A 24,692-nucleotide genomic window follows, 5' to 3' on the forward strand; every position below is an offset into this window, starting at 1 on the left:
GACTAACATTGAATACAACCCAAGATTTGAACTGTTTTAGCAGAACAGCAATTTAGAATAGGTATTTAATGTAAATAATGTACTAATTTCAAGCCAACTGCAGAAAGAGGGGTTCTAAGATAAATAAATTTGTCTGGGGGAAGAAAGGAATGGAATGGATGAGGGAGTAGTGGAAATAAATTAGAAAAGAAAATGGAAGAAGACAAATGAAATTATTTTGGCTAAGGAGAAAGAAAATAAACTGGAAGGAAGAAATGAATAGAAATTGCAATGCAAAGGGGAGGTTTAGGAATGAACTGAAGGTGAAAGGTTTAGTGGAAGTGCCAAAGTAGAGGATGAAATTGGCAAGTTCTTTGACAAGTATGGAATATGATTCTTTTGGGCTAAACCAAGAGGATGAAACTGACAAGGTTATTGACAAGAGGGGAATATGCCTCTGCAGGGCTACATAGAGGACAGGTAAACTTGCAATGTGCACACTTGCACAAGATAGCCAATAAAAAATATTTTTAAAAATTCTGATACCGTTTGCTCAACTTTCAAGACCTCCCAAATTTGTGCAAATTACAATTTGCACAAATGGTGGAACCTGGGAAAATGTGCAAAATATATCTGGAAGGGCAGGGGGTGGGGGGAATCCGCTGCAGTCCGCCACCACTTACCAAAACAGAAACACTGTGGAATCCCATTGGGCTTAAATGGAATTTCTAGCATCACACATCCCTAATTCTGATATTATCCAAGAGCCCATGCGTTCATGGAAAGTACTAGCACAGAAAATGCTTAAATGTTAGAGAATAATCCTATGCATCAACCAACGCAGTCCATAAAGTCACTGTGTCATATTGTTTCTAGGAGAAACCCTCTGGTTAGTTGAGTTGCTCAAGTTGCTCCACAATGTTTTATGAAGGTGGCTGATTTTGAATACCATGTTCAATATAAAAGGCAGTCTACAGATGCCGAGAAAAGTCTGCAACTTTAAACTACCACTTTAAACTGCTCCCCTTAAATTTTCCCAATGTCAGCCCTGCTCATAGGGTGTGCTTTTGTATGTAATTCACCATCATAAGATGTAGTGATGATTTTTAAAAGCCGTGTACATTAAAGGAGGGTTAGACAAACTCATTGAGGATAGGACTATCAACACCTTAGCCATGATAGCTAAATGCAATCTCCATGTCCAGAGATAGTATAACCTCTGTATAAGAGTTGCTGGAGAACAAACAAGAATGTTGTCCTTACTTGTGAACATTCTGGAAGCTTCATGTATTATGATCAAAGAATTACTAAATCTTACATTTTGCTCCCAAAGAAGTTTTTTTTCCTCTTGGCATATATTTTAGACCCTACACTTTTATTAACATCCATGGTTAGTAGTCTACATATTCTGTAATGGGTAATGTAATGCAATACAATGTAAATGGACATTGTGAAGCAGCAAGCATTGGGTCAAAGAACTGATCTGGCATTTGGGAGCTCAGACGTGACTTCTGTCTTGTACTCAGTTTCTGCCACTGGGCAAGTCCACTTTTCTTATTTAGCTTGACACCCTGTTTGCAAGAGTGACCAGCCAAATGTTCCAGGACATTTACAAAGCAAGGCATGAAGGCAACTGTAGGGGGAAATCTTCTAGATATTTACAGTTAAGAACTTAATCTCATGGGGAAAATCCTACAGAAACGTTAGGGTTCTTGCAGCCCTGCTCTTACAGAGTACTGAGTACTTGCAGATAACCTCAATCAGATATGTAAACTAAACCCAAGTTTTGAAAGGGGCAATAAAAGTAATACACAGCTCTATACTGATAAGTATCACTGTGCAGACCTAGCTAGCGGCAGACTTAGAAACAAAAAGTGTAGGCTTGATCCATGGGCTGGTTCCCTGGAGAATTACAAAGGCCCTATCATGTGTCTACTGTGTACTCCTATGGCTGTATGGTTAAAGAGCTCCTCTGTGTCGTAGGAGGTCCTGCCCTCTCCAGTTTAGTGCGGGCCATTGTGACCAGCCTATTGAGTTTCCCACACTTCCTTATGGATTTGGTCTTGTCCCTTGCAAATAGCTTATAAAAACTTGCTCCTTTTTCTGAAAATGTGGCAAATGCAAGGCACAGAGAGGCTTGGAAGCAAAAAAGTTCCCTGATGGATGATTTATTTTGTTTTGTTTTATACTTTGGAGAAGGTAGAATGTAGGGTTTCTGTGAGCTTTGGGCAGTTGCGAAGAGGAGGAGATAGGAGGTGCGCGCTTACATAGATCAGATAAATGTCATTTCTTAGGCTTTGGTGTTGTGTTCTTCATCTCTAAAATGGGTAAATAGTTTCTAGAAAGTCTTCTACATGCTTATTTCCTTGATCACATAATGAATATCACGTGCCGCTTAACTCACTTTCTTGAAGTCTCTCCTCTATATATAGCTATACATTACATGCTTGTTGTACTTAACCCACAAATTAAGGAATGTACACACAAATGTGACCACTTATCTTTGAAGCAAATGAATCCAAACTCTTTACACAGAGACACTGCCACAACAATACCCTTGCACTTGACAGTAACAGTTAAGGCCAAAGCACTGGCTTGAATCCTAAGATAAGTTAACTTATGTATTTATTACATTTCTATACTGGCCAGGTGCTGAAGCTATTCATCCCGTTCCCCCCTGCAGACCTGAGCCCACAAAAAGCCTCTTGAACAATATGGGGTAGAGCAGAGAGGATAGTTAATCTTCCCAAATCTCAGCTAGGTTTGGGTAATTCTCCCCTCCCCTAGAAGCCCCCCTCATTCCCCATATACAGAGGCTTCTTGGGAGTCTCAGGTGGTTGCAGGGGAAGGCAGGCAGAAGATTTCCTTTCATAAATTTCTTAAATTAACTTATCTTAGGATCCAAGCCACTGTACTTCTTCTGCCCAAAGTAGCAGTGATATGAGACAACGTGGCAACCATTCTGTTTACTTAACAAAGAACTAAAAAAACATACATACCAAAAAGCCATGTCTTGAAGTCCCATTACAATTAAGAATTCTTTCAATTTCTTCTCCTTTTCTGTCATAATATGGATTGTCAAGTAATAGCCAAAGGGTGAAAAGGCAATCACTAGGTAAATTAAAACGACTGCACGAAAAAAGTCATCTATTTCCACAACAGCAGACTTTCCCATCATGACAGCCTTTGTTGATTCCAGTTCTTCCAAAACAGAATGGTTAGTCTTTAACTAAGAAAAAGAACGAAATGATAAAACCAGTTTTCATATTACTGCAGCAGCTATTTGGATAGGTAATTTTTATTTCCAAAGTAAACTGTAAACCTGAACTTACCAATCTGTTTCCTTTACCTAGCTTATACTCATGATCTAACGTACTGCTATGAAACTCAAAAGGGATGTTTCACAAAACCATTCTGGCTACAAGAAAAATCCAGATGGAAATGTGCTGTGTCCTGGTTCCACCAACTTTCGACTTTTTCCCCAAATTGCTAACACAATCTGAATATATGTCAGAGCATTGACAAGACCAATTCAACATGCCAACCTTCCCAATCAATCAATCAATCAATCAAGATTTTACTATATAAAGATTATCCTTATCACTCATTCAAAATTAACCATTGCCCAGATACTCAAGAACTGGAATCTCCATTTCTCAAAGTCCTAAAATATTGTGAGTGTGGTGCAGCAGGATTCAATTACTTGCACTATTATTAACCACCTGCAGTGAGGCAATCAGAACACAAAGGACATTACAGTGGGAACCCTTATGAGCTAGTTTTTCTGTCTAGCCAATACAAAGTTCAGGTGGCTAAGAAGAGTGCTTCCTCAGTGAACACTGGTAAATTCTACATTGAACACCTATATGCCATTAGAAGTATATACATGGGCAGCAGTCCTAGCTTCTGGTGAGCAGAACTTTGCTCACAGGATACTTCTGTAGGAGGAAAGGGAAGCAGAAATTTTTACAAATTCCCCCTTCCCCATGCAGCCCCCATTGCCGCCAGAAAATCTGCTTCTGAGATTTGGGGAACCCTCCAGAACAGCATGGGGGATGGCGCTGGGAGAGGCAGAAGGCAAAAATCACCTCCCCATTGCTGCCAGAGGGAGCCTCTGCTGGACCGGTATCCCTTTCATGAACAGAAGGTGCAACTCAGGATGCAAGCCATCATTTTAACATGTGGATTTACTTTGTATACAACTGGCCACTACCCTTTGGGTGTATATCCACAGCACCGATATTAATGTAGCATCACGTAGACAAAATGTTTTATATCTAGCTAATGGTTGGCATTGATGTCTGCACAGAAATCATTATATATATTTAACATTCAGTCATGATGGCAGCTGTTACTGCACAAATCTAAGAAAAGCAGTAAATTATGTGAAACGTCTTCTTAAATTTTTTAAAAAATTAATATTTCAAGTATAATTCAAAAGATAAATCAGGACTTATATCACACTCTGATTATTTACATTTACCTGTATAATTGCTGCATCAAGGCAGATCTGTAGCTCTGAAAATCCATAGTGCCAATATGTTGTAGCTTCACACATCTGGGAAGGACTTGAACAACTGGCTATGGAAATCAAATTATAAGAATGAACGCATGAACTAATTTTGTTTGCTAATTATTAAAAAACGCTAAGTTCAGGTTGACATTAAATGTGTGTACTATAAATTCTGATGCCAAAAATTAGGGGTGTGCTTTGGATTTGGCCCAATCCCAAACCAAATGGTACTCATTCAGAAAGATTCAGGACATACCCGAAGCAGGGCTCCTCCGAAGCAGACAGAATTCCAAATCTGAACCCTGCTGAAGCTTCATCATTAGTGGATCATATTGACACAAAGACACCATACGTTTGCAAAATATGATACATTTCTCACCATGCTCCCCATATAAATTGGGGAGAGGAAGAGGAGTTGCAGCATTGTGACTGGTAGCTCTAGCTTCTTATCACAGTGAGTGGTTTTTGCAGGTCTCTACAATCTCAGTGCTGTGGGGCAGGGATATTGAAGTAATATATCACAGGTCTAGTCCAGTGTTTAGTGCTCTTTGCTACTTCTCTCTCCAAAGTTCAGGAATGTTAAAAGAGGTTTGGTGGAGTCTGTGGGCCTGGGAGGGTGTACCATTCAATGCTTGCTTGGAAAATGATGGATGTTCAAGTTTTTCTGCTTCTGCTATTGTATGCTCCACATCCACATCCATTATCCACCCCTGTCATATTGTACTTCCTGTGACAGTGGTGTCAGTTAACCAGAACACACTCACCCCAAAAAGCTTTAAAGACTTTTTCATTAATCATAACTCCCTAGTCCCTGCGTCTATTCTTCTGAAATTTTGCAGGTTTTTTTGCATAGGGATAACTCTATCATTTATGCCATTTTCATACTCATTGTTACACACACACCACCACCACCACCACCACGGGAAAGAATCAGGTGATTCTTCTCTGAACCAAAATCTGTAAACGCCCCCATTCCACAAAAACTGCTGCACCTATCCTTCTGAAATTTGCAGCTAGGGCCAATTCTATGATGTATATCATTTTCATAACCATTTCTCTCAAAGAACGGAGGAGGATAAGTGCATCTTTTCTAGGAAAACCCCAAACTGTAAAGACTTCTCTTGCTCCTGTACCTATTCATCTGAAGCTTGGTAGGCATGATTCCCCTGAGAAGGGGCAACTATGCCTGAAAATGGAATCTAGTTCTGCCCAGAAATACGGTTATTAACAATTGCCCTTCTTAAAAAAAGAAAAGACAAAATCTAGCATTCCCCCCCCCCCCCGGCACCTATTTTTCTGATCTTTGGCAACTTTCTTCCTCTCAGAAGGGGTTACTGTGTCTGCAAACTTCATCCAACACTGTCAAACAAGCAAAAATGTTATTGTCATTTGTTGATTTCAATTAAAAGAGCTAATGGGAGATTTAGGTTCAGCTTCCGAATCTGAGCAGTCTCCGAATCAGTCCAAAGTGAATCGGAATGTTTTTTGAATGGCTGAATTAGGCCTGACCAAATTTTATAGTTGGTGCACACCCCTACCAAAAATCTACTGACTCATTTCATCACCACTATTCTAGATGTCATCCTGGCAAGGATCGATTGTTGTATGATTCTGTGTTAGAGGATAAAGATTCGATTGCACAGATATGATAAAGATATTTATTTATTGATTGGCATTGATGTTTCATGCACTTTTACCTACAAGGCACTCTAGGCAGTAAAAATAAAATGATTAATACATAAGCACACACACACGAAATAGGTGCAGTCCACTAATGCTGGCTGAACTTCCTAAAAGTACCTGCTATTGGAGGTCACTCCCATGACTGACACTCCAGCATAATAAGGAACTGTCTACATATCTTGCGGTGCAAATGTTTTTACTGTGTATGTCATCCTGAGAGCTTTGGCTATAGGGCAATTCACAGACTGAAATAATAATAAATACGTTAAAAATCTGGGAGCTTGCAAACATTCACATGACCTAAAATCATCATGAGGAAAGGACTTCTATTGTCAACAGTTTTGTCATACCATTATTTTTGGGTAGTAAATCCTTTAGATCTTCAATACTATGATACAAGATTAAGGAAGTTCCAAGCTCTACATTTCACTTGTTCTAAAAATAAGTATATATATTTTATGTATTTATATTTACTTTTTGATTCCACATGGATTGAAGATGCTGGAACCAGTGTAGGAGGAAATCTGAGATGGTAGGACATCGAATCTTTGAAAATTACACCTACAAATTTTTCTGAGCTATGAAGACTACGAGCCTCTTCCATTTCTTTCTCACTCAAAAATTCTCTTGCATCTTTTCCTGCAAAATATCAAAGTTACTTCAAATTACTTTTATCTTGCACTGACAGAAGTGCAGTTCCGTATTTTTAGGTGGTATCATTTGCTGGCAAATGAGACTCTTCTATTCACACATATTCACCAGTTCATCTAGATGGGAGCCCTGAAGTTATTCACAGTAATGCATAGCCAAGTTGGAAGTTACTATTTTAACTTGATTATGCAGTACTGTGAATAACTTCAGGGTCTCCCATCCAGCCCATATTGTATCCTGTAAATGAACACAGCCCATATTGTATCCTGTAAATGAACACAGCTTTCTTATATTTGCAAAGAATGGGGGGGGGGGGGTTGCAACCAAATCCTACAGAATAGTTTTGCAGCCCTAGCTAGCATCACCAATGCTCAGGAATCCTGGGAGTTGTAGTCCAAAAGATCTGGAGGGCATCAGCTTGGGGAAGGCTGACATAATGGCACTGGACTATCAGTGAAGGCTCCTGGTCTGCAGCAAGGGGAATAACGCTCAGCAGGAAGCTCCATTCTTCCAGGCTTGCAAACTCCCTTCAAATATCAGGGGCAGACTGAGCTGTGGGAAAAGGCATTTAATACCCCCACCAGAGCAAGTCATGTTGGGAGGTTAAGTTCTAACACCAAATAATAGAAAGGTTCTTTCTTAGACAGCTTAGAGTCCACTGAGTTGGATTCAAGATTTCAGTGCTCCTGTATGGCCTGATGCATATTTAGTATGAGAAAAGTGTGCATGTAAATGAAATCCCAAGTGTGAACATTACTATAAAAACAGTTTTACAATATAAGGATAAAAATCTATAGACTTATCAAAATCTATAAAATATAAAGAAAAACAAAAAGCACAACACAACAAATATCTTAGAAACATTTGTAATACTTACACAGATACTAGCAATATACAAATTCTCCTCAATAGAAACGAAAACTAAACAAAACAAAGTAAAACAACAACGCCTGCCTAATGCCAATAGAGTGACTTAAGAAGCACGCCACTTGTGTTCTCTTCTACAGTGCTCTATAACCAAATGAATTTAAGGTCTGGCTGCAATGAGCCTTACATACTCACCTTTCAGCACTAAAAATCATCTACATTCCTCCTTTGGTTGCTCTGCAAGTTTAGTATGACCAAGCATGAAGGAATGTCAAAGGCTTTAAAAGTTTAGTCTATACAAAGGAGGAATACTTTTCCCTGCAGAGAACGTATTTGATCAGTCACTCCAATGACTGTAACTTCCAAGTACATGCACAAAAACAAGATATATCAAATTTATGCAATGTCAGAGTAGTGTGAAAGCTCACAGTACCTTCCATGCAGGATTCGGAAAATGTTTTGTGCATGATTTTTCTGGTCTCATTAGTTCCTGGTGTGTAGCCAACAATAAACTCCGAGATGCTGGAACGATTCTCAGAATACAGAATAGAATCAGGCACCTCTTCCTGCCTTTTGTTTGGCTGTAGCATACTTATTATTATTAGCAAACTTAACAAAGAAAGTGGAATCAGGACTTCCTGCACAAATGAAACAAACAAGTTAAATGGAAAATGGTAAAAAAAAAAAAAGGGCCCTTTACAGTTGCATTCCTGCGCATAGGCCATAGGAGCAGGGCTGAAGCCTTGAACTTATAAAACATAAATATAAATGACATTTATTATATCCTGTGCTATAATTATTAACAGATATCCAAACAAAGGTTTTCTCTGTCTATTCAAATGCATAGTAAAAAACTAAACTAAACTCAAACCTTCAATACATCCACAATAGGTTAAAAGCTGGAGGGCCCTGGAGCTGAGCCATCTAGAGGGGTGGACTTGAGGTATCATCAATATACAGATGACACACCGCTCTACCTCTTTATTCCACTATCTTATGCTAGGAAAGCGGGGAAAACCCTGAAAAGGAAATCTGGGGGCAGAACCAGAATGGATGAGGGCTGAAACTTAATCTGGATAAACCAGAAGTACTGTGGACTGGGAAATTTGACTCTTAATAGGGTCACACTCCCCCTGAAAAGGCCAGGTATGCAATCTCTGATTGCTCCTGGACCCAGCACAGTTTATGGAGAGGCAGGTGGTATCAGCTGTCAGGAATACTTTTTCCCAGCTTAGGCAGACTAGACAGCTGGCTGCAGCCCTATCTAGAGAAAGCTGACCAAGCCACAGTGACTCATGCCTTGGTTATATCTAGTTTAGATTACTATTCATGCGGCTGCCCTTGAAGATGATGATCATGATTCAGAAATTGCAACTGGTACAGAATGTGACAGCTAGTCTGCTTGTGGGAGCTAAGTGCTTGGATCATATTACTCCTTCCATTACTCCTATTGACATTAGCTGTCTGTTAGTTTCCAGGCCCAATTGAAGGTGCTGATTTTGACCTTTTTTGCCTTTAAAGCTCTAAATGGTTTGGACCACGTTATCTGAAGGACAGCCTATAACTGTATGAGCCTGCCCAAGTATTAAGATCAGCATCAAAGACCCTACTCTCTGCCCCACCAGCAGAGTCATTAGGCTGAGGAGAGGGGCTTTCTCAGTGGTGGCTGCACACCTTCCAAACTCCCTCCCCAGAGAGATGCACATGGCCTCATCATTGTTAACTTTTAAAAACCCTGAAGACTCATCTATTCCAGTCTGCGTTTGGTGCTAAAAAATCATGTTGCTTTGTGTGTGTATGTTTAATTGTAATTGTATGTTCATATTTTGTAATACTAAAAGCCATCTTGTGAGGGCAGTGCACCCTGAAAGGCGGGTAAAAAATCAATAATAATAATAATACTGATGATGATGAAGAAGAAGAAGAAGAAGAAGAAGAAGAGAATACTTCTTAGCAACTCACCTGGACACTAGTCTTTTTGGTCCTCCATTTTACTAGGCAGTTCTTGTACAAAAGAGCTCTGGTTTGCCGCCACACACCTACTTGTCTAGGAACATCTGTGGACATTTTTTATGTGTAGCCTAAAAAGCAAGTGCAATACATTTTTAATTTGTATCCTTTAAATGCCAAACACCCATATTGTTTTAGCAGTGGAATAATGAATAGCCAACTCCTACAGAAACTTTTATTAATTTCTTAACTACCCAATTAATGGGTGAAATGGGTAAACCCTCTGCAAAACACGACACCTTGAGGTAGGTACGCCCACTAAGCCAGCCTGCTGCTTTCAGGTGCAGTGGGAAACACTGTCCTGTAGCCAGTTCATGTTTTGTACGTAGAATGTGAGGGGGTGCAATCTTGTTCCTTGCTTCAGGCTGCAAAATGTCTTGGGCCAGCCCTGTTGTTTGAGCAGTTGCATGGCAATCCCCACCACTATCTCAGCTCCAAGGTTGGGAGGAATGACCAAAATGCCTGAAGAGCCTTGGCCACACGGGGCCATACTGTCAATCTCCCTCTCCCGCCGGCCTTTCCTGCTCCAGGTCAGGAAAGGTGAGTAGGAGCCCGACAGTATACAGTCCTGTCCCCCCGTTCTTTCCCTCAGGAAAGACTGAGTGGAGAGAAGAGTATTGGATGCTGCTTTCAGAATGAGCACTGTGCACATTTAGGCAGCAGCATCAACAGCCCACTCCCCTAAATTTTTCTCTCAGGAAGTACCATGAGTGGGAGAGTTGGGCACTGTTGTGCCACTTCTGAAAATATTCAGTGCCTATTCTGGCAACGGCACCTAACAGCATATTCCCCCTGCCTGCAGTCTTTCCTCTGGGGATGCTGGGGGGAAATGGTGACTAAGGCCAGCTAAAAATTGTTGAACCCTGCTCAAAAATCTTGAAAAGGTTGGAGCTAGGCTGACTTTTCATTAACAAGGTTTGTTGTTAATAATTCTAGCTTTAATAATGCTTTCTACCAATTTACTCAGAACAGGCATTAGGTAAATGGGCCTGTAAAGACTAAATAAAAATTATGGCGTAAGCTTTCTCTTCATCAGAAGTAAAAAAAGAAAAGAAAAAGGAGGCCATAATAACCTTGTTAGGCTTTATGGTGCCATGAAATCATTTATTGTTCTTGCTTTTTATAGCTTCTTTGAGGGCATTTCTATGTGAGACTTTTATCCTGCATTTTTACCAGAGCTTCTGCTTCCGGATTCTTTGTGGGATTAAGATCGGCTCCTTTAAACATGCTTTTTTCTGTGGATTTTCTTTCTTTGCCTTTCTATATGTTTCATTATACAGCCACCAGATGACATTGTGGTATAGCATGATTGCACAATTACAAGCTATAAATATGCCATTCAGAAAAATACACTTTCCTCTGTCTTTCTTTAAAAAAAATGATAATGGCTGCAAAGCATGGGAGAGGCCCTGGAGGATGACGATGTTGTGTAAAGGATCCACAAATTACCATGAGTGAGCAATCAAGAGCGTACAATAAAAGCCTCATGTAGAAAGACTCTGAATCTGCTTGCTGATCACACTGGCAATCACTTAGACTTGTTGGCCCCTTTCACGATCTGTTATATACGTTCTATTTCTGTTGCTGTCTTTGTGGTTTTAAATAATCTCTGGAGTCCTGAAATGATATGACACCATTCCTAGCTCTCCTTACCAACTTCCTTTTAACTAATCTCATTTTTAGAAGGTGTTTTTTAATCTAAAATCAAATACAACTGTGTTAGACTTTCTGGGCAACTTTCCACTTATACAGATATATGCTGAATTTGATAGCAATGGTCAACATATGGTCACTGTTCCCAATCAGTTTGACATAGGGATGGCGGAGAATTTCTCCCCGAAACTTCGGGGGGCCAAGCACCAACGTGTTCGGCCCCCCGAACAAGTTTCGGGGAGAAATTCTCCGCCCCCGCCCCCCCCCCGGGACGGGACTTACCTTTGCCGAATGTCCCTCCCGGTGGCGGGTCCGGCCAGCGGTTCGGCGGGTGTTCGTGCGGGGCGGGAGCGGCAGCCAGTCTTTTGACCGGCTGCCGCCGCTGCCATTCCAATAAAAGAAAAAAAAAAACGCCCCCGTGATAGGCTACGTGACGATTAACGTAGCCTATCACGGCTAGATCTGCAAAGTCAGCCGTGATAGGCTACGTAAATCGTCACGTAGCCTATCACGGGTGACTTTAAAAAAAAAAAAAGCACGTACGGATAATGGCGGCCCCCATAGGGAGCAGCCATTCCCGTTCCTTATTTGGTCGATGTAGTCTACGTAAATCTTTACGTAGACTACGGCGAAAATAAGGGCAACGCTACTTGCGTTGCCTTTATTTTCGCCGTAGTCTACGTAAAGATTTACATAGACTACAGCGACCAAATAAGGAACGCGAATGGCGGCTCCCTATGGGGGCCGCCATTAGCGTACGCGCTTTTTTTTTTTTAAGTCACCTGTGATAGGCTACGTGACGATTTACGTAGCCTATCACGGCTGACTTTGCAGATCTAGCCGTGATAGGCTACGTTAATCGTCACGTAGCCTATCACGGGGGCGTTTGTTTGGGTTTTTTTAAACTTTGGAGTTCGTGGCCGGGCAAGGCGGGAAGCCTCCTCCCCGGCCTGAATTTCGGCCGGGCGAGGCGGGAAGCCTCCCCCCCGGCCTGAATTTCGGCCGGGCGAGGCGGAAAGCCTCCCCCCCCCCGGCCTGAACTTCACGGGGGGAGCAGCGAAGCGCCTCCCCCCCACCGCGAACAAGCTTCGACGACAGGTAAGTGACTTTCGTCCACCCCTAGTTTGACAACGCTACATCTCACACCAGATCTGGGGCACTAGCCAGGACTAAGTTACAAATCTTCTTTAACTCAGTTCCATGAGAAGCAGTTCCAAGGCGCACAAACGTTTATTGCATCTAGAAATGTTGTGCTTGTTAAATGTGCATTATTATGGAGTTGCCGTGATGCTAGTAGAAGACAACCATTATTTAAAAAAAAATTCCTTTAGCTGCCTCCCTGATTTTTCTCCAGCTCAAGATCAGTCTCATAGTATTGGTCAGGGGAACAATGGAGGAGTATATTTCTCTTAAGTTTCCTTTGACATATAGACCAACCCCAACTCTAATACAACCTGCCCTGCCCTTTATATAGATTTTATATCTACGATTAATCATATTTTGCTGATTCTTTCCATTCCACCAGCACTGTTATATTACCATTGTATCTTTGTTCTCATTTAGCACTACAAACTCCTGCTTTCCCATTTTGGCATGCAGGCTTCAAGCATTAGCAGAAAAACATCTATACAGTGTATCCCTCTTCAACTGTCCTTCATGAGTGCAACCGGCACTATGAAGCTTTGGTCTCTGAGGTCTTTCCATATGCTCACTGGAAAGTTCTCTCTATCCCCATTTTGATGAGCAGAACCATAGGGTTCTGAAGAACCATCCTGAAAGAGACGTTCCCCACCTCCTGTAAGCTTTCCTCCATAAATCACTTTAAACGCTGCTCTGTGAACTTTCTGATGTAAATCACAGTCTAGTTCCATCTCAGATCATGTGGAGTCAATCTCTTGTACAGGTACAGCATGTCTCAAAACGTCCCCAAGTGCCTAAAAAAATTAAACCCTTAAAAATAAAGTACCAGATAATACTTTAAATAAGGTAGCCTGATGGGTGGAGAAACTGGCAAGGAAACAGAATTCTTAGAAGATATAGCAATTCTGCCAGCTCCAAGCCATCCATTTTCTTCTGATGGCTTTTATTTATTTGTTATTATTTAAAGTATTTTTATCCCGCCCTTCAGCCAAAAAAGGTTCCAGGGGGCTTACAACCAATCAGCCCCCCCCCAAAACCCTGCCATAGGCTTACAATCTAAAAACACACAAGGGAAAATGGATGGGGAGGGAAGAGGAAACATTTCAGTGGGGCTGATGGAATGGCCTGTTTCCACCTCCCAGAATGGGGGTAGGGGTAGAGCAGGCCCCAATGTTCCCTCTGCCTTTTCCTGCTTCCCTTGCTCCTTCTTCTTGTGCAGGGAACTCAGCTGTACATACCTGAGACAGAATAAGGCCAAGGGTACCCAACCGTTTTGGGTTGATGGGCACATTAGGAATGTTGACATTGTGTCATGGGCACTGTCAAAAAGTGGCTGCCAGAGGGAGCCCATTCATAAAATAGCAGCCACAAGGGGCATGACTGATCACAGAGGCAAACTGGTGTGACTGAATGAAAAGCAACATGCCCAAGAACCTAACTACAAGGCAGAGGTGGGGTCTGAGTTCCAAAATCCAAAACAACCCCTTTGAATCCATAGTTCTCTGCTCCACCACCCATTTCACAGAAAGCAAACTGATGAGGCTCAGAGATAAGTTACTTTGCCGAGGAACTCTATACAAGGCAGATGTAGGGTCTGATACCCAAATGCCTAATCACATATCTGACCCACAAAGCAAGAGAAAATACCAATTTCACAGAAGATGAAATTGGAGGCTGGACGTCAGCTAGAGCACAAATGGCACAAGACTCAAAGTGAAGGCGACCGAGCACGCTCTAGAGTGTATAATCATGCCTACCACGTGGCAGTGCGGGCAGAAAAGAAGGTTTATTTTGCTGCCTCTATTGCGTCCTCAAGTAGCCATCCAGCAGAGCTCTTCCAGGTGGTCCGGCAGTTGTTAACATCTTCCCCAGTAAATGGGGCCCTGGCCCCGTCGAGGATCCACTGTGACCTTTTTGCATCACACTTTGAGGACAAAATCGCTTGTCTCCGCAGCGACCTTGGTGCTGTTGTTAGTGCTTGAAATAATGCAACCAACCACATGCCCTCTTGATTAGGGATGGACGAAAGTCCCTTACCTGTTCTCGAAGCTTGCTTCGCGGTGGCGGGGAGGCGCTTCGGTTCTCCCCCCGAAGTTCAGGCGAGGGGGGGGAGGCGCCCCGCCTCGCCCGGCCGAAATTCAGGCCGGGGGGGAGGCACCCCATCCCTCGCCGGCGAAATTCAGGCCGGGTAGAAGCGCCCCGTCTACCCGGCCGCAAAAAAAAGAGTAAAAAACAAAAACAAAACACACACACCCGTGATAGGCTACGTAACGATTTACGTAGCCTATCACAGCTAGATTTCCAAAGTCAGCCATGATAGGCTACGTAAATCGTCAAATAGCCTATCACGGGTGACTTGGGGGGAAAAAAAAGCGCGTACGCAAATGGCGGCTCCCATGGGGACCGCCATTTGCGTTCCTTATTTTGACACGTCTAGTCTACGTAAAGATTTACGTAGACTACGGCGAAAATAAGGGCAACGCAAATAGCGTTCCCTTATTTTCGCCGTAGTCTACGTAAATGTTTACGTCGACTAGACGTGCCAAAATAAGGAACGCAAATGGCGGCGCCCATGGGCCGCCGCCATTTACGTACGTGCTTTTTTTTTTTTTCCAAAGTCACCCGTGATAGGCTACGTGACGATTTACGTAGCCTATCACGGCTGACTTTGGAAATCTAGCCGTGATAGGCTACGTAAATCATTACGTAGCCTATCATGGGTGTGGTTTTTTTTTTTTTACTTTTTGTGTTTTTTTGCACTGGCGGCGGCGGCAGCTGGTCAGGAGACCGGCCGCCGCCCCCGCCGGGACCCACCTCTGAGAGGGACATTCAGCCACAGTAGGTCCCATCCGGGGGGGGCGGGGGGCCGGCGGAGAATTTCCCCACCAATTTCGGGGGGCCGAATGCGTTGGCATTCGGCCTCCCGAAGATTCGGGGAGAAATTCTCCACCATCCCTACTCTTGATCCCTGTCCCTCCTGGCTAATAAAAGCTAGCCGAGGGGGTATGACTGGGTGGGTCCAGGGAGTGATAAATGCTTCCCTACAGGAAGGGGTAGTCTCTGCTGTCCTTAAGGAGGCAGTAGTGCGGCCACCCCTGAAGAAGCCCACTCTGGACCCTGCAGTATTAGGCAACTACCGCCCAGTCGCAAATACCCCTTTTCTAGGGAAGGTACTTGAGAGGGTCATGGTGGACCAACTGCAGGCACTCTTGGACGATACCGATTATCTAGACCCATTTCAATTTGGGTTTCGTCCTGGTTACAGGACTGAATCAGCCTTGGTCACCCTGATGGATGACCTTTATCGAGAGAGGGACAGGGGGAGTGCAACCCTGTTAATTCTGCTCGATCTCTCATTGGCTCTTGACCATGGTACCCTCCTGGATCGACTCCGTGGGATGGATACTGGAGGCACTGTGTTACAGTGGTTCTAGTCCTACCTACAGGGCCAATTTCAGAGAGTAACATCGGGTGACTATTCCTCGGCCCCTTGGCAATGGAGCTATGGGGTGCCGCACAGTACCATCTAGACCCCAATGTTGTTTAACATCAATATGAAGCCGCTGGGAGCGGTCATTATGGGATTTGAAGCTAAATGCCATCAGTATGCTGATGACACGCAGCTCTGTCTCCCTGTGACATCTGAATCAGGTGGGGCTGTGCAAGTCCTGGATCAGTGCCTAGACTCAATAATGGGCTGGATGAGGGCCAATAAACTGAAGCTGAATCCTGGCAAGACCTGTGGGTGAGTGGTTCCTAGGTCTGGGAGATAGGCTCATTGCCTGTTCTGGATGGGGTTGCACTCCCTCTGAAAGATCAGGTCCGTAGTCTGGGGGGTACTCCTAGATCCATCGTTGTTGCTGGAGGCCCAAGTGGTCACGGCGGCTCACAGTACCTTTTACCAGCTTCGGCTGGTTCACCAGCTACAGCCTCTCCTGGACAGGGATAGCTTGACCACGGTGGTACAGGCATTAGTAACCTCAAGACTGGATTACTGCAATGCGCTCTATGTGGGGCTATGTGGGGTTAAGGACTTAAGGCTGGTCCGGAAGCTGGAGCTAGTGCAGAATGCAGCAGCTCGGCTGTTGTCGGGAGCTGCCTCTTTTCAGCATGGAACTCCTCTGCTGAGGGAACTGCACTGGCTGCCTATTCGCTACCAGGCCAGGTTTAAGGTATTAGTACTAGTGTAAGGTAAAGGTAAAGGTGTCCCCAGCCAGTCGTGTCCGACTCTAGGGTGCGGTGCTCATCCCCGTTTCTAAGCCGAAGAGCCAGCGCTGTCCGAAGACGCTTCCGTGGTCATGTGGCACAACGCCCTAAATAACTTGGGACCAGGATACCTGAGAGAGCACCTCGCCTCCTTCTTTACCAACCTGCCCAGTCACTGAGGTCATCAGAGGGCATGTTCCTGGTGGTTCCACATGGACCCATGGCCCGGTTAGAGTCCACCAGGAAAAGAGCCTTTAGTGTGGTGGCCCCCTTCCTGTGGAAGTCCCTGCTTTTAGAGGTCAGGCAGACGCCAACATTGTGTTCTTTCTGGCGCCTCCTGAAAACGTTATTTCAAGAGGCCAGCCGTAGTTTGTTAAATCCCCTTTGTTGGGGTTTGTCTTTTTAAAAAATGTTTTAACTCTCTTAACCTACTGTTTTATTCTTTTAGCATGTTGTTCACCACTCCGAAATCTTCTGATATGGAGCAGTATATAAATATTGTAAGTAAGTAAGTAAGTAAGTAAGAATCAAATCCCATGCACATCCATTCACAACACAAACAAATAATTAGACCCGGGCAAGAAACATACAAACAGGCAAAACACACTCCACACCAAAACAAACAAACCAGCTTACACACATACATCACACAAAAGAACAAGAGAAAAAAAAATCCACTCCTTGTTCCTCACCTTACTCCTCTCCAGCCACCCAGGACACACTACCACATCTAACTTAGAGTGCAATCCTATGCCAGTGCCTTGTAAGCCTCTGAACTTGGAGGCTTATGGGTATCCAGAGCAGAGTGGGAGAGCAGAGCAAAGCGGCAGAGGCACTCTTTGCTTCCACACTCCTCCTGTTCTGCAGTTTGGGTAGACGGGCTTTTTCGCTCATCTAGCTGGGGCACACCAGAGTGAGAAGGAAGAGACTGGGAAGGCCTCAGGATATGCCATATCCCAGCTTCCCCAGTCCTCTCCCCACCCGTCGGCATGCTCCCTTTGCGACCTCAGAGGCAGCCGGTTCTCTCTATGCCGGCTGCGAAGGGGAGGGGGTGGGGAGCGTGGATTCCTGGCTCTGAGGTCAGGGTGCTGTATCCAGCCTTGGATCCAGGAATCTGAAAAGTCCTATGGTCCCTTGGATGCTGTCTAGGGAGCCATAGGATTGCTCCTTCCCATTCTTTTTTCTGGGCAGCTGGGCATGCTCCAAAATGAAGCACTGAGCTTCAACCACCCACAATTTTTATTTTATAAGAATGTCTCTGGATCTATTAGAAATAAAGATGGAATGGAAGGCTGGTGCTTTGCAGCATGCTATTCTCCTTTTAATATCTTGTTTTAAAAAAAATGGAATAAAAATCAGGAGAGGTCTGGTGGGCACCAAGAGAGGTATCCATGGGTCACTGGCGCCCACAGGCACCATGTTGGAGACCCAGGTGTAAGACAGTTTAGAGCTGGACCTCGTACAGAGATGGCGATTGCTTAGCACTAACTCCTGTCTTCCATTGGCAGACAAAAGGCCCCGCAGAACTAGGTTGGCTTACACATCCCTCACACAATAGATCTTATCTACAAAATCCCTCTCAAAAGAGCTTTATCACAGCTGACTCTTTGCAAGACAACCCCCCCTAAACTCTCACCCTTCTCCCTAGCATCAAAACTAGTACCCCCTTTCACCCTAACATTACTTCTGCCCCTTCACCTCTCTCACTAGTGCTTGGTAAAATGCCTTCCTTGGACAACAGCATTTCACAAGAACCACATGTTAATGCACAACAAAAACATTTTAAAAGTGGAAACCAACCTGTGAGGGCTGAAAACAATTTGCTAGGAAGAAAAATGTGCAGGATTCCACACATTCGCTGTTCTGGGACTCCACACAACATCAGAATCCTGGCCTTAAACGCTGTCCAGCACCAGGCACACCCCATTCACTGCAATCCGTGAGAGTGAAGATGTCAAACTGCAGAAGCAGCAGCAAGCAAGCAAAGGAGCCAGATGGATGTTAAGAAGGCTGGGCAGGCCAAGAGCGGTTGGAGCTTCTCTATGCTCCCTCCCACTGACTCTCACCCCCTCAGTTCTTGCCTTGCTCTCTCGCTGTAGGCATTCTGGGCCCAGGAGCCAGCACACCCCACTCCCTGCACTCAGCGGGGTGAAGATGTCAATTAGCGGCAGCAGCAAAAAAAGAAAAGAAAAGCCTGGGAGCTAGATGGATGTTAAAAGAGGCCAGGCAAGGAGGCAGCTGCTGGATGAGTGAAGTGGGCAGGGAGAGCATTTTGAGGTTCCCACCTACTCTCCCCCCTCCCCCCCCTTGCCTCCTTGTCATAGAATCATAGAATAGTAGGGTTGGAAGGGGCCCAGAAGGCCATCGAGTCCAACCCCCTGCTCAATGCAGGAATCCAAGTCAGAGCATCCCTGACAAATGGCTGTCCAGCCTCGTCTTGAAGGCCTCCAGTGTGGGAGACCTTCCTCTCCTCTCTCTGCCTCTTCTTGTCCTCTCTCTGCCTCTGGCATTGCTGGCCCTGAATGCCGTCCAGCGCTCGTCAGGCCCCGCTCACTGTAGCCATGGGGGCAAAGATCTCGAGCAGCAGGAGCAAGCAATGCTACGCGCCAGGTGGATGTTAAAGAAGGCCAGGCAGGCGCTGCAGTGGTGGCGGGGGCAGAGAGAGGAAAGCATCTCACTCCTCCCGCTGCACCGGCTTCAATTTCTCTTCCTCCCTTTTTGCCCAGTCATTTCGACCGGCGCGTGGCTAAGGCACGCCGCGCCACCTCCTCCTAGGCAGCGGTGCTCCATCCTGGCACGGCCTCCCAAAGGAGCCCAGCGCCCAGCACGCAGAGGAGCTGCCTGGGCGCGCGCAGGGCTCCTCGCACACGCGCACCCCGCACGCCCGCCTGCGCCTCCCCGCCTGCGCTCCCCCCGCCCCCGCTGCGTCCCTTTTCGCCCCCGCTGCGTCCCCCAGCCCGCCTCCTCCTTGCTCGTTCTCCACGCATTCCCCTCCATTTGGCTCCTCACCACAGAATTCCTCCCTGCCTCCGTCCCTTCCGCAGCGCCTTTCCGCCAGCGGCGCCTCTATCGGCTTGCACGACCCCCAGCTCAGAGTCCCGTTCAAGCACCGCCCCGCCGGAGGGAAGCCTCCGGCGTCCCCAGCAGCTCCCGGGCGGGCGGCGGCTTCTCTTCAGGCCCGGCTGAGCCAGGGGAGCAGCAGACGCGCAAAGACGCGACTTCTGCGGCCGCCGCTCTCTTTCGGCGCGCGGCCAAGGGCCCTGCTCGCCAACCCGCCCGCGAAGCTGTCGGGGCCGAGCCGCCCACCCGCCTCGTGGGCGGGGCGCCTTAATTCCTCTCTACGCAACGCCTCGGCGGCCGTCGCCGCAGACACCAGCGCCCTTCCCCTCGGGGCGCCGCCGCCGCCGCCGCCCTCTTCGCTGCTCTCGCTTTCTCGTGTCGCCCTCAGGAGCGACTTGCCCTTCCGCGATTCCGGCAGAGCAGGCCGCCCAGCGGCTCCGGCGGAGGAGAAAATTAATCTTTAAAAATGAACATGTAAACAGTGACGTTCTGGAGAGGTGGGCTTGCCTCCAACAGAGAGCGCCGAAGGACGTTTCACACAAGGGTTCAGACGACCACCCCGCGAGTTCGAGGAACGGGGGGGGGGGGCATAAGCCGCGCAGAATACGCGCCTCTCACAGTCTGCACGCGAAGCGCAGGCGGGTGAGTGAGTATGCGCGTGTGGTGGTGGTGGTGGGGGCTGTATCCGATGTAACCATGGGAGGGATCCAAAGAGAGGGTTTTTTTTTAAAAAAAATCCTTCCTTTCAAATATTTTGTGTATGTCAGTAACAATAAATAATAGAAATGGAGAAGAATTAGAATTGAAATTAGAAGAGGCATATAGCAGTAGTAAAGGAGGGGGGGTTCGCATCAAACTCTAAACCACGCCCTGTTGTCGAAGGTGACAGTTGCGCTGCCCCCGTTGAGATGGGAAGCCCCGCCCTAGCCGGAAGCCCCACGTATGCGATCAGCTGACCCAGTCATATGACCTTCAGGGTTACCTGATGGGGGTCATGTGACCCCTCTACGAACTTGCCATGCCATCGTGGGCCCATAGGAATTGGTTTTTGAGCCCTAGGGGGCACAGGCACAGAAATGGCCCGTGGTGCCATTTCCAAGCCGTGCCCGGATTGGTCCAGCGGGGTCATGTGACCCCTCTACAAACTCGCCATGCCGCCATGGATGAATAGAAATTGGTTTTAGAGCCCTAGCAGGTACGGGCGTAGAGATGGCCCGCGGGGCCTTTTCCAAGCCATGCCCGGATTGGTCCTGCAGGGCCATGTGACCCCTCTACGAACTCGCCAAGCCACCGCAGCCCAATAGGAAGAGGACTTAGAGCCTAGCCCTGGAAGGTCATGCCCCACAACCCCATTGACCAATAGGGACAGCCTTGCCCCCAGAAAAACAGCCTTTTATCATGCCCAGACACGTTTTCTGCACAGAGGACGTGGCGCAGCCAAGAGTGACTGAGGGACCTTCAGGTTTTACTCATCCCCCGGTACCCTTGTGCATTCAGCCCAGAAAGATGGAAACTGCACCTATGACACCTGGAGTCATAAACAGTAAACCAGGGAAGGGAGCTGTTGTCACAGCAACTGTAACAGAGAGCTTACCTTTAGCTGTATTTCCCATGGGGCAAAGAACTTTTCCTGAAACTGAGCTACGTGCCGCTTGGAGTATAGCACTGAGGTGAAGCTTATGAAAAGACATGGATGGCGGGGTGCTTATGAAAATAGCCACCTCACCTTTAGAGAAAATGGAGCTGGGGGATCCTGACACAACCTGGTCTACTTTCCGCACATCCCTTGAGGATCTGGAAGAGGAGATGGAAGTTGAGGCAGAGAAAGGAGGCACACCAGTAAGTGTTTATTTCTGAGATTTGTTCTTAATAGTATTTAGAGAGCAATTCCAGGGGTGGGGGTACATGCTGCTGACTCTAAGCTTTTCATTGTGTTACACAGGAACATGGAATGTGTGGTGATATTGAGAACCTGAACATCAAGAGTTCACCGACAGTCAACATTTTCTGCCTGTCATGTATTTCCCCAGACACGGTCATAGAAAGATAATGCTTTCTGTGGTGGTTGTTTCTTTTGCACCAATAAAAATGCTTTGTAGTAACCCTAGGCATCCATTCTTGTGTTAACCTACAAAATGTCAGAGTATGAAGAAATCCTAAAGAAGATTTATTATACCCCCAGTGATGTTGGGAGTTTGGGTGGAGTGAACCCCTTATTTCAGGAGGCAAAGAAACATAGCAAAACACTGGTCAGAAGAGAGGTTACCAAGTGGCTCTCAGATCAGGAGGCTTACACACTGCATAAACCAGCCAGGATCCATTTTAAATAGGACCATAGTGTCTGAAGTGGATGCACAGTGGCAAGCCGATGTAGTCGACATGAAGCAATTTTCTCAATACAACAATGGTTACAAGTATATTTTAACAGTGATAGACATTCTGTCTAAATATGCCTGGGCTTGCGCTCTAAAAGACAAAACGGGCAGGGAGGTGTCTGGAGCTTTTAAAGAGGTTTTCGCACAAGACGGAAGGCAGCCTATCAAAATACAAATGGACAAAGGAACGGAGTTCCTAAACAAGGATGTGGATCATCTATTAAAAAAACATGGGGTACACCATTTTGTTTCCAATAATGAGGTCAAAGCTGGAGTTGTTGAGAGGTTCAACAGGACTTTAAAAACAAAAATGTGGCGGTATTTCACAGCCAACAATACCTTCACTTATGTAGATGTGCTACCGCAATTCATAAAAAGTTATAACCATAGCTTTCACAGAACCATCAAAGCTAAACCTGTGGATGTTAATCAGTCTAACTCTCTGGCCATTTGGAAAGTAGTCTATGGGAGCTCTGTAAAAAGGAAACATGAGGCACCCCTGCTGAGAAAAGGGGACCATGTGCGGATTTCTAAAAGCAAGGGTGTCTTCCAGCAACATGTCACACATGTTGCCGGAAGACCCTTCAGTTTCAAGAGTGTTTTGCTGTGTAGTATTGAGGGGAGGTATGCAGCTGTTTAAGGAACACAAACCCAGACAGGTGGAATTAGTTGGGTAGATCTTTGGATTCCAGCCAAGGTTTCCCACTGTGACATATTTCTGTCTATACAGCATTTTGCCTTAGTTATAAAAAACTCTGCAAACATTTCAAGTGAAGCATCCTATCTGGTTTATTTTGTAAATTGCCCTTACTATGCTTGCAGTCTGTTTTTCACATATTATCAGCCTCCATCAAACCTTTCCTCTGCAAAGTATTTGTATTTAGACCAATCGGTTACCTTCTTCTGCATTATTAAGGTGTTATGCTAGTTTCTCCCCCCTATCCCTGCCGCCCCCTGGGCCATCTTACTAGGACCAATAAGTGAATTTCTTAGAGTTTCTCCCATGTTATTAATGTGATGTGATATGGAAGGACACACTTTGTTGATCACATATCCTCCTTGAGAGGAATTTGATATTTCAAGAGATGCACTTATGGTGAACAAAATGAGGTCAGAATACTCTATATTTTGAACAGATGCTGATAAAAGGAGCTGATGCATCTGCAACAGAAGAAAACTGCAGGCTTCCTTGGCTACTGTCATGAGGAGAATGCTATCTGGAGATTTATGCAGCCGTGAAATGGATAGGGAAAGCTGTTGCTACTATTGCTATTGATTGGTACAGGCAGCAAAAGATCCTGCTTTTATTATACAGTTCATATCTCAAGAGTTTTGGCATACTGAGAATAAAACCTCTCCATGTACTTTCCAAATGTACTACTAGACCATAGAAGCTAGTCATTTTCAGTTTTTATTTTTGGATGGTGGACAATAAACAGAAGTTCTTACATATGAATTCCTTGCAAGTATTATTAAAGATAGTAATCATGGCTTCTGCAAAGGTAAGTCATGGCTCACTAATCTTTTAGAGTTCTTTGAGCATGTCAGCAAACATGTGGATAGGGGTGATCCAGTAGACGTTGTTTACTTGGACTTTCAAAGGTCTTTTGACAAAGTCCCTCACCAAAGACTTCTGAGTACATGTAGCAGTCATGGAATAATAGGAGAGGTCATCTACTAGGTTGGTAACTGGTTAAAACAGAAAGCAGAGAGCAGGAATAAATGGACAATTCTTGCAATGGAGGAATATAAGAAGTGGGGTCTCCCAAGCATCTGTATTGGGAATGGTGCTTTTTAACTTGATTTACAGTTAGCGGTGAGTAGTGAGGTGGCTATGTTTGCTGATGACACCACATTAGGGTGGTTAAAACAAAAAGAGACAGCAAAGAGCTCTAGAAGTTCCTCCAAACTGGGGGAATAGGCATTAAAATGGCAAATGCAGTTCCACGTAAGCAAGTATGAAGTGATACACATTGGGGCAAAAATACTAACTTTACATATACATTGATGGGAACTACCAGGAAAGGAATCTTGGGGTTGTGGCTGATAGCTCAGGTTAGTCAAAAAGGGCAAATTCCATGTTGGGCATCATAGGGAAAGGAACTGAACATGAAACTTCCAAGATCATCATGCCTTTATAGAAATCCATGATGTGACCACACTTCTGTACAGTTCTGGTCACTGCATTTCAAAAAGGATATAGTAGAGCTAGAAAAGGTGTAGAAAATGGCAACCAAAATGATCTAGGAAACTACTCCCCTACAAGGAAAGGTTACATTTGGGCTTTTGTAGCTTTGAAAGAAAGTTAGGTAACATGGTAGATGTGCATACAATTATGCATGGTGTGGAAAAAGGGGATAGGGAGTTTTTCTTCCTCTCACAATACTAGAACCTGGAGTCATCAACTAAAGCTGAATTCTGGAGGGTTCCAGACAGATGAAAGTATTCACACAGCACTTAAACTGTGGAATTTGCTCCTTCAGGATGTAGTGAAATGGCTACCAACTTGGGCTGCTTTAAAAGATTAAACAAATGCATAGAGGAAAAGGCTAGGG

At 45.1% G+C, this 24,692-nt stretch overlaps 1 protein-coding gene across 1 annotated transcript in view; it reads right to left on the minus strand.

Moving 5' to 3' along the window:
- Window positions 1-20,015, minus strand: part of LOC146353870 (cholesterol transporter ABCA5-like) — a 75,579-nt gene extending 55,564 nt beyond the window's left edge. Inside the window, exons 1-6 of the mRNA XM_084837523.1 lie at window positions 19,712-20,015; window positions 9,656-9,774; window positions 8,127-8,331; window positions 6,650-6,814; window positions 4,463-4,560; window positions 2,979-3,208 (exon numbers count right to left, since the gene is read on the minus strand). Of these exons, the coding sequence (XP_084693649.1) occupies window positions 2,979-3,208; window positions 4,463-4,560; window positions 6,650-6,814; window positions 8,127-8,331; window positions 9,656-9,760 (803 nt within the window). The 5' untranslated portion in view covers window positions 9,761-9,774; window positions 19,712-20,015. The remainder of the gene's footprint in view (window positions 1-2,978; window positions 3,209-4,462; window positions 4,561-6,649; window positions 6,815-8,126; window positions 8,332-9,655; window positions 9,775-19,711) is intronic.
- Between the last annotated feature and the right edge of the window lie 4,677 nt (window positions 20,016-24,692).

Source organism: Heloderma suspectum, chromosome 2, assembly GCF_057233095.1.
Source record: "Heloderma suspectum isolate Gila_16-S chromosome 2, 16-S_ref, whole genome shotgun sequence".
NCBI classification, from domain to species: Eukaryota; Metazoa; Chordata; class Lepidosauria; order Squamata; family Helodermatidae; genus Heloderma; species Heloderma suspectum.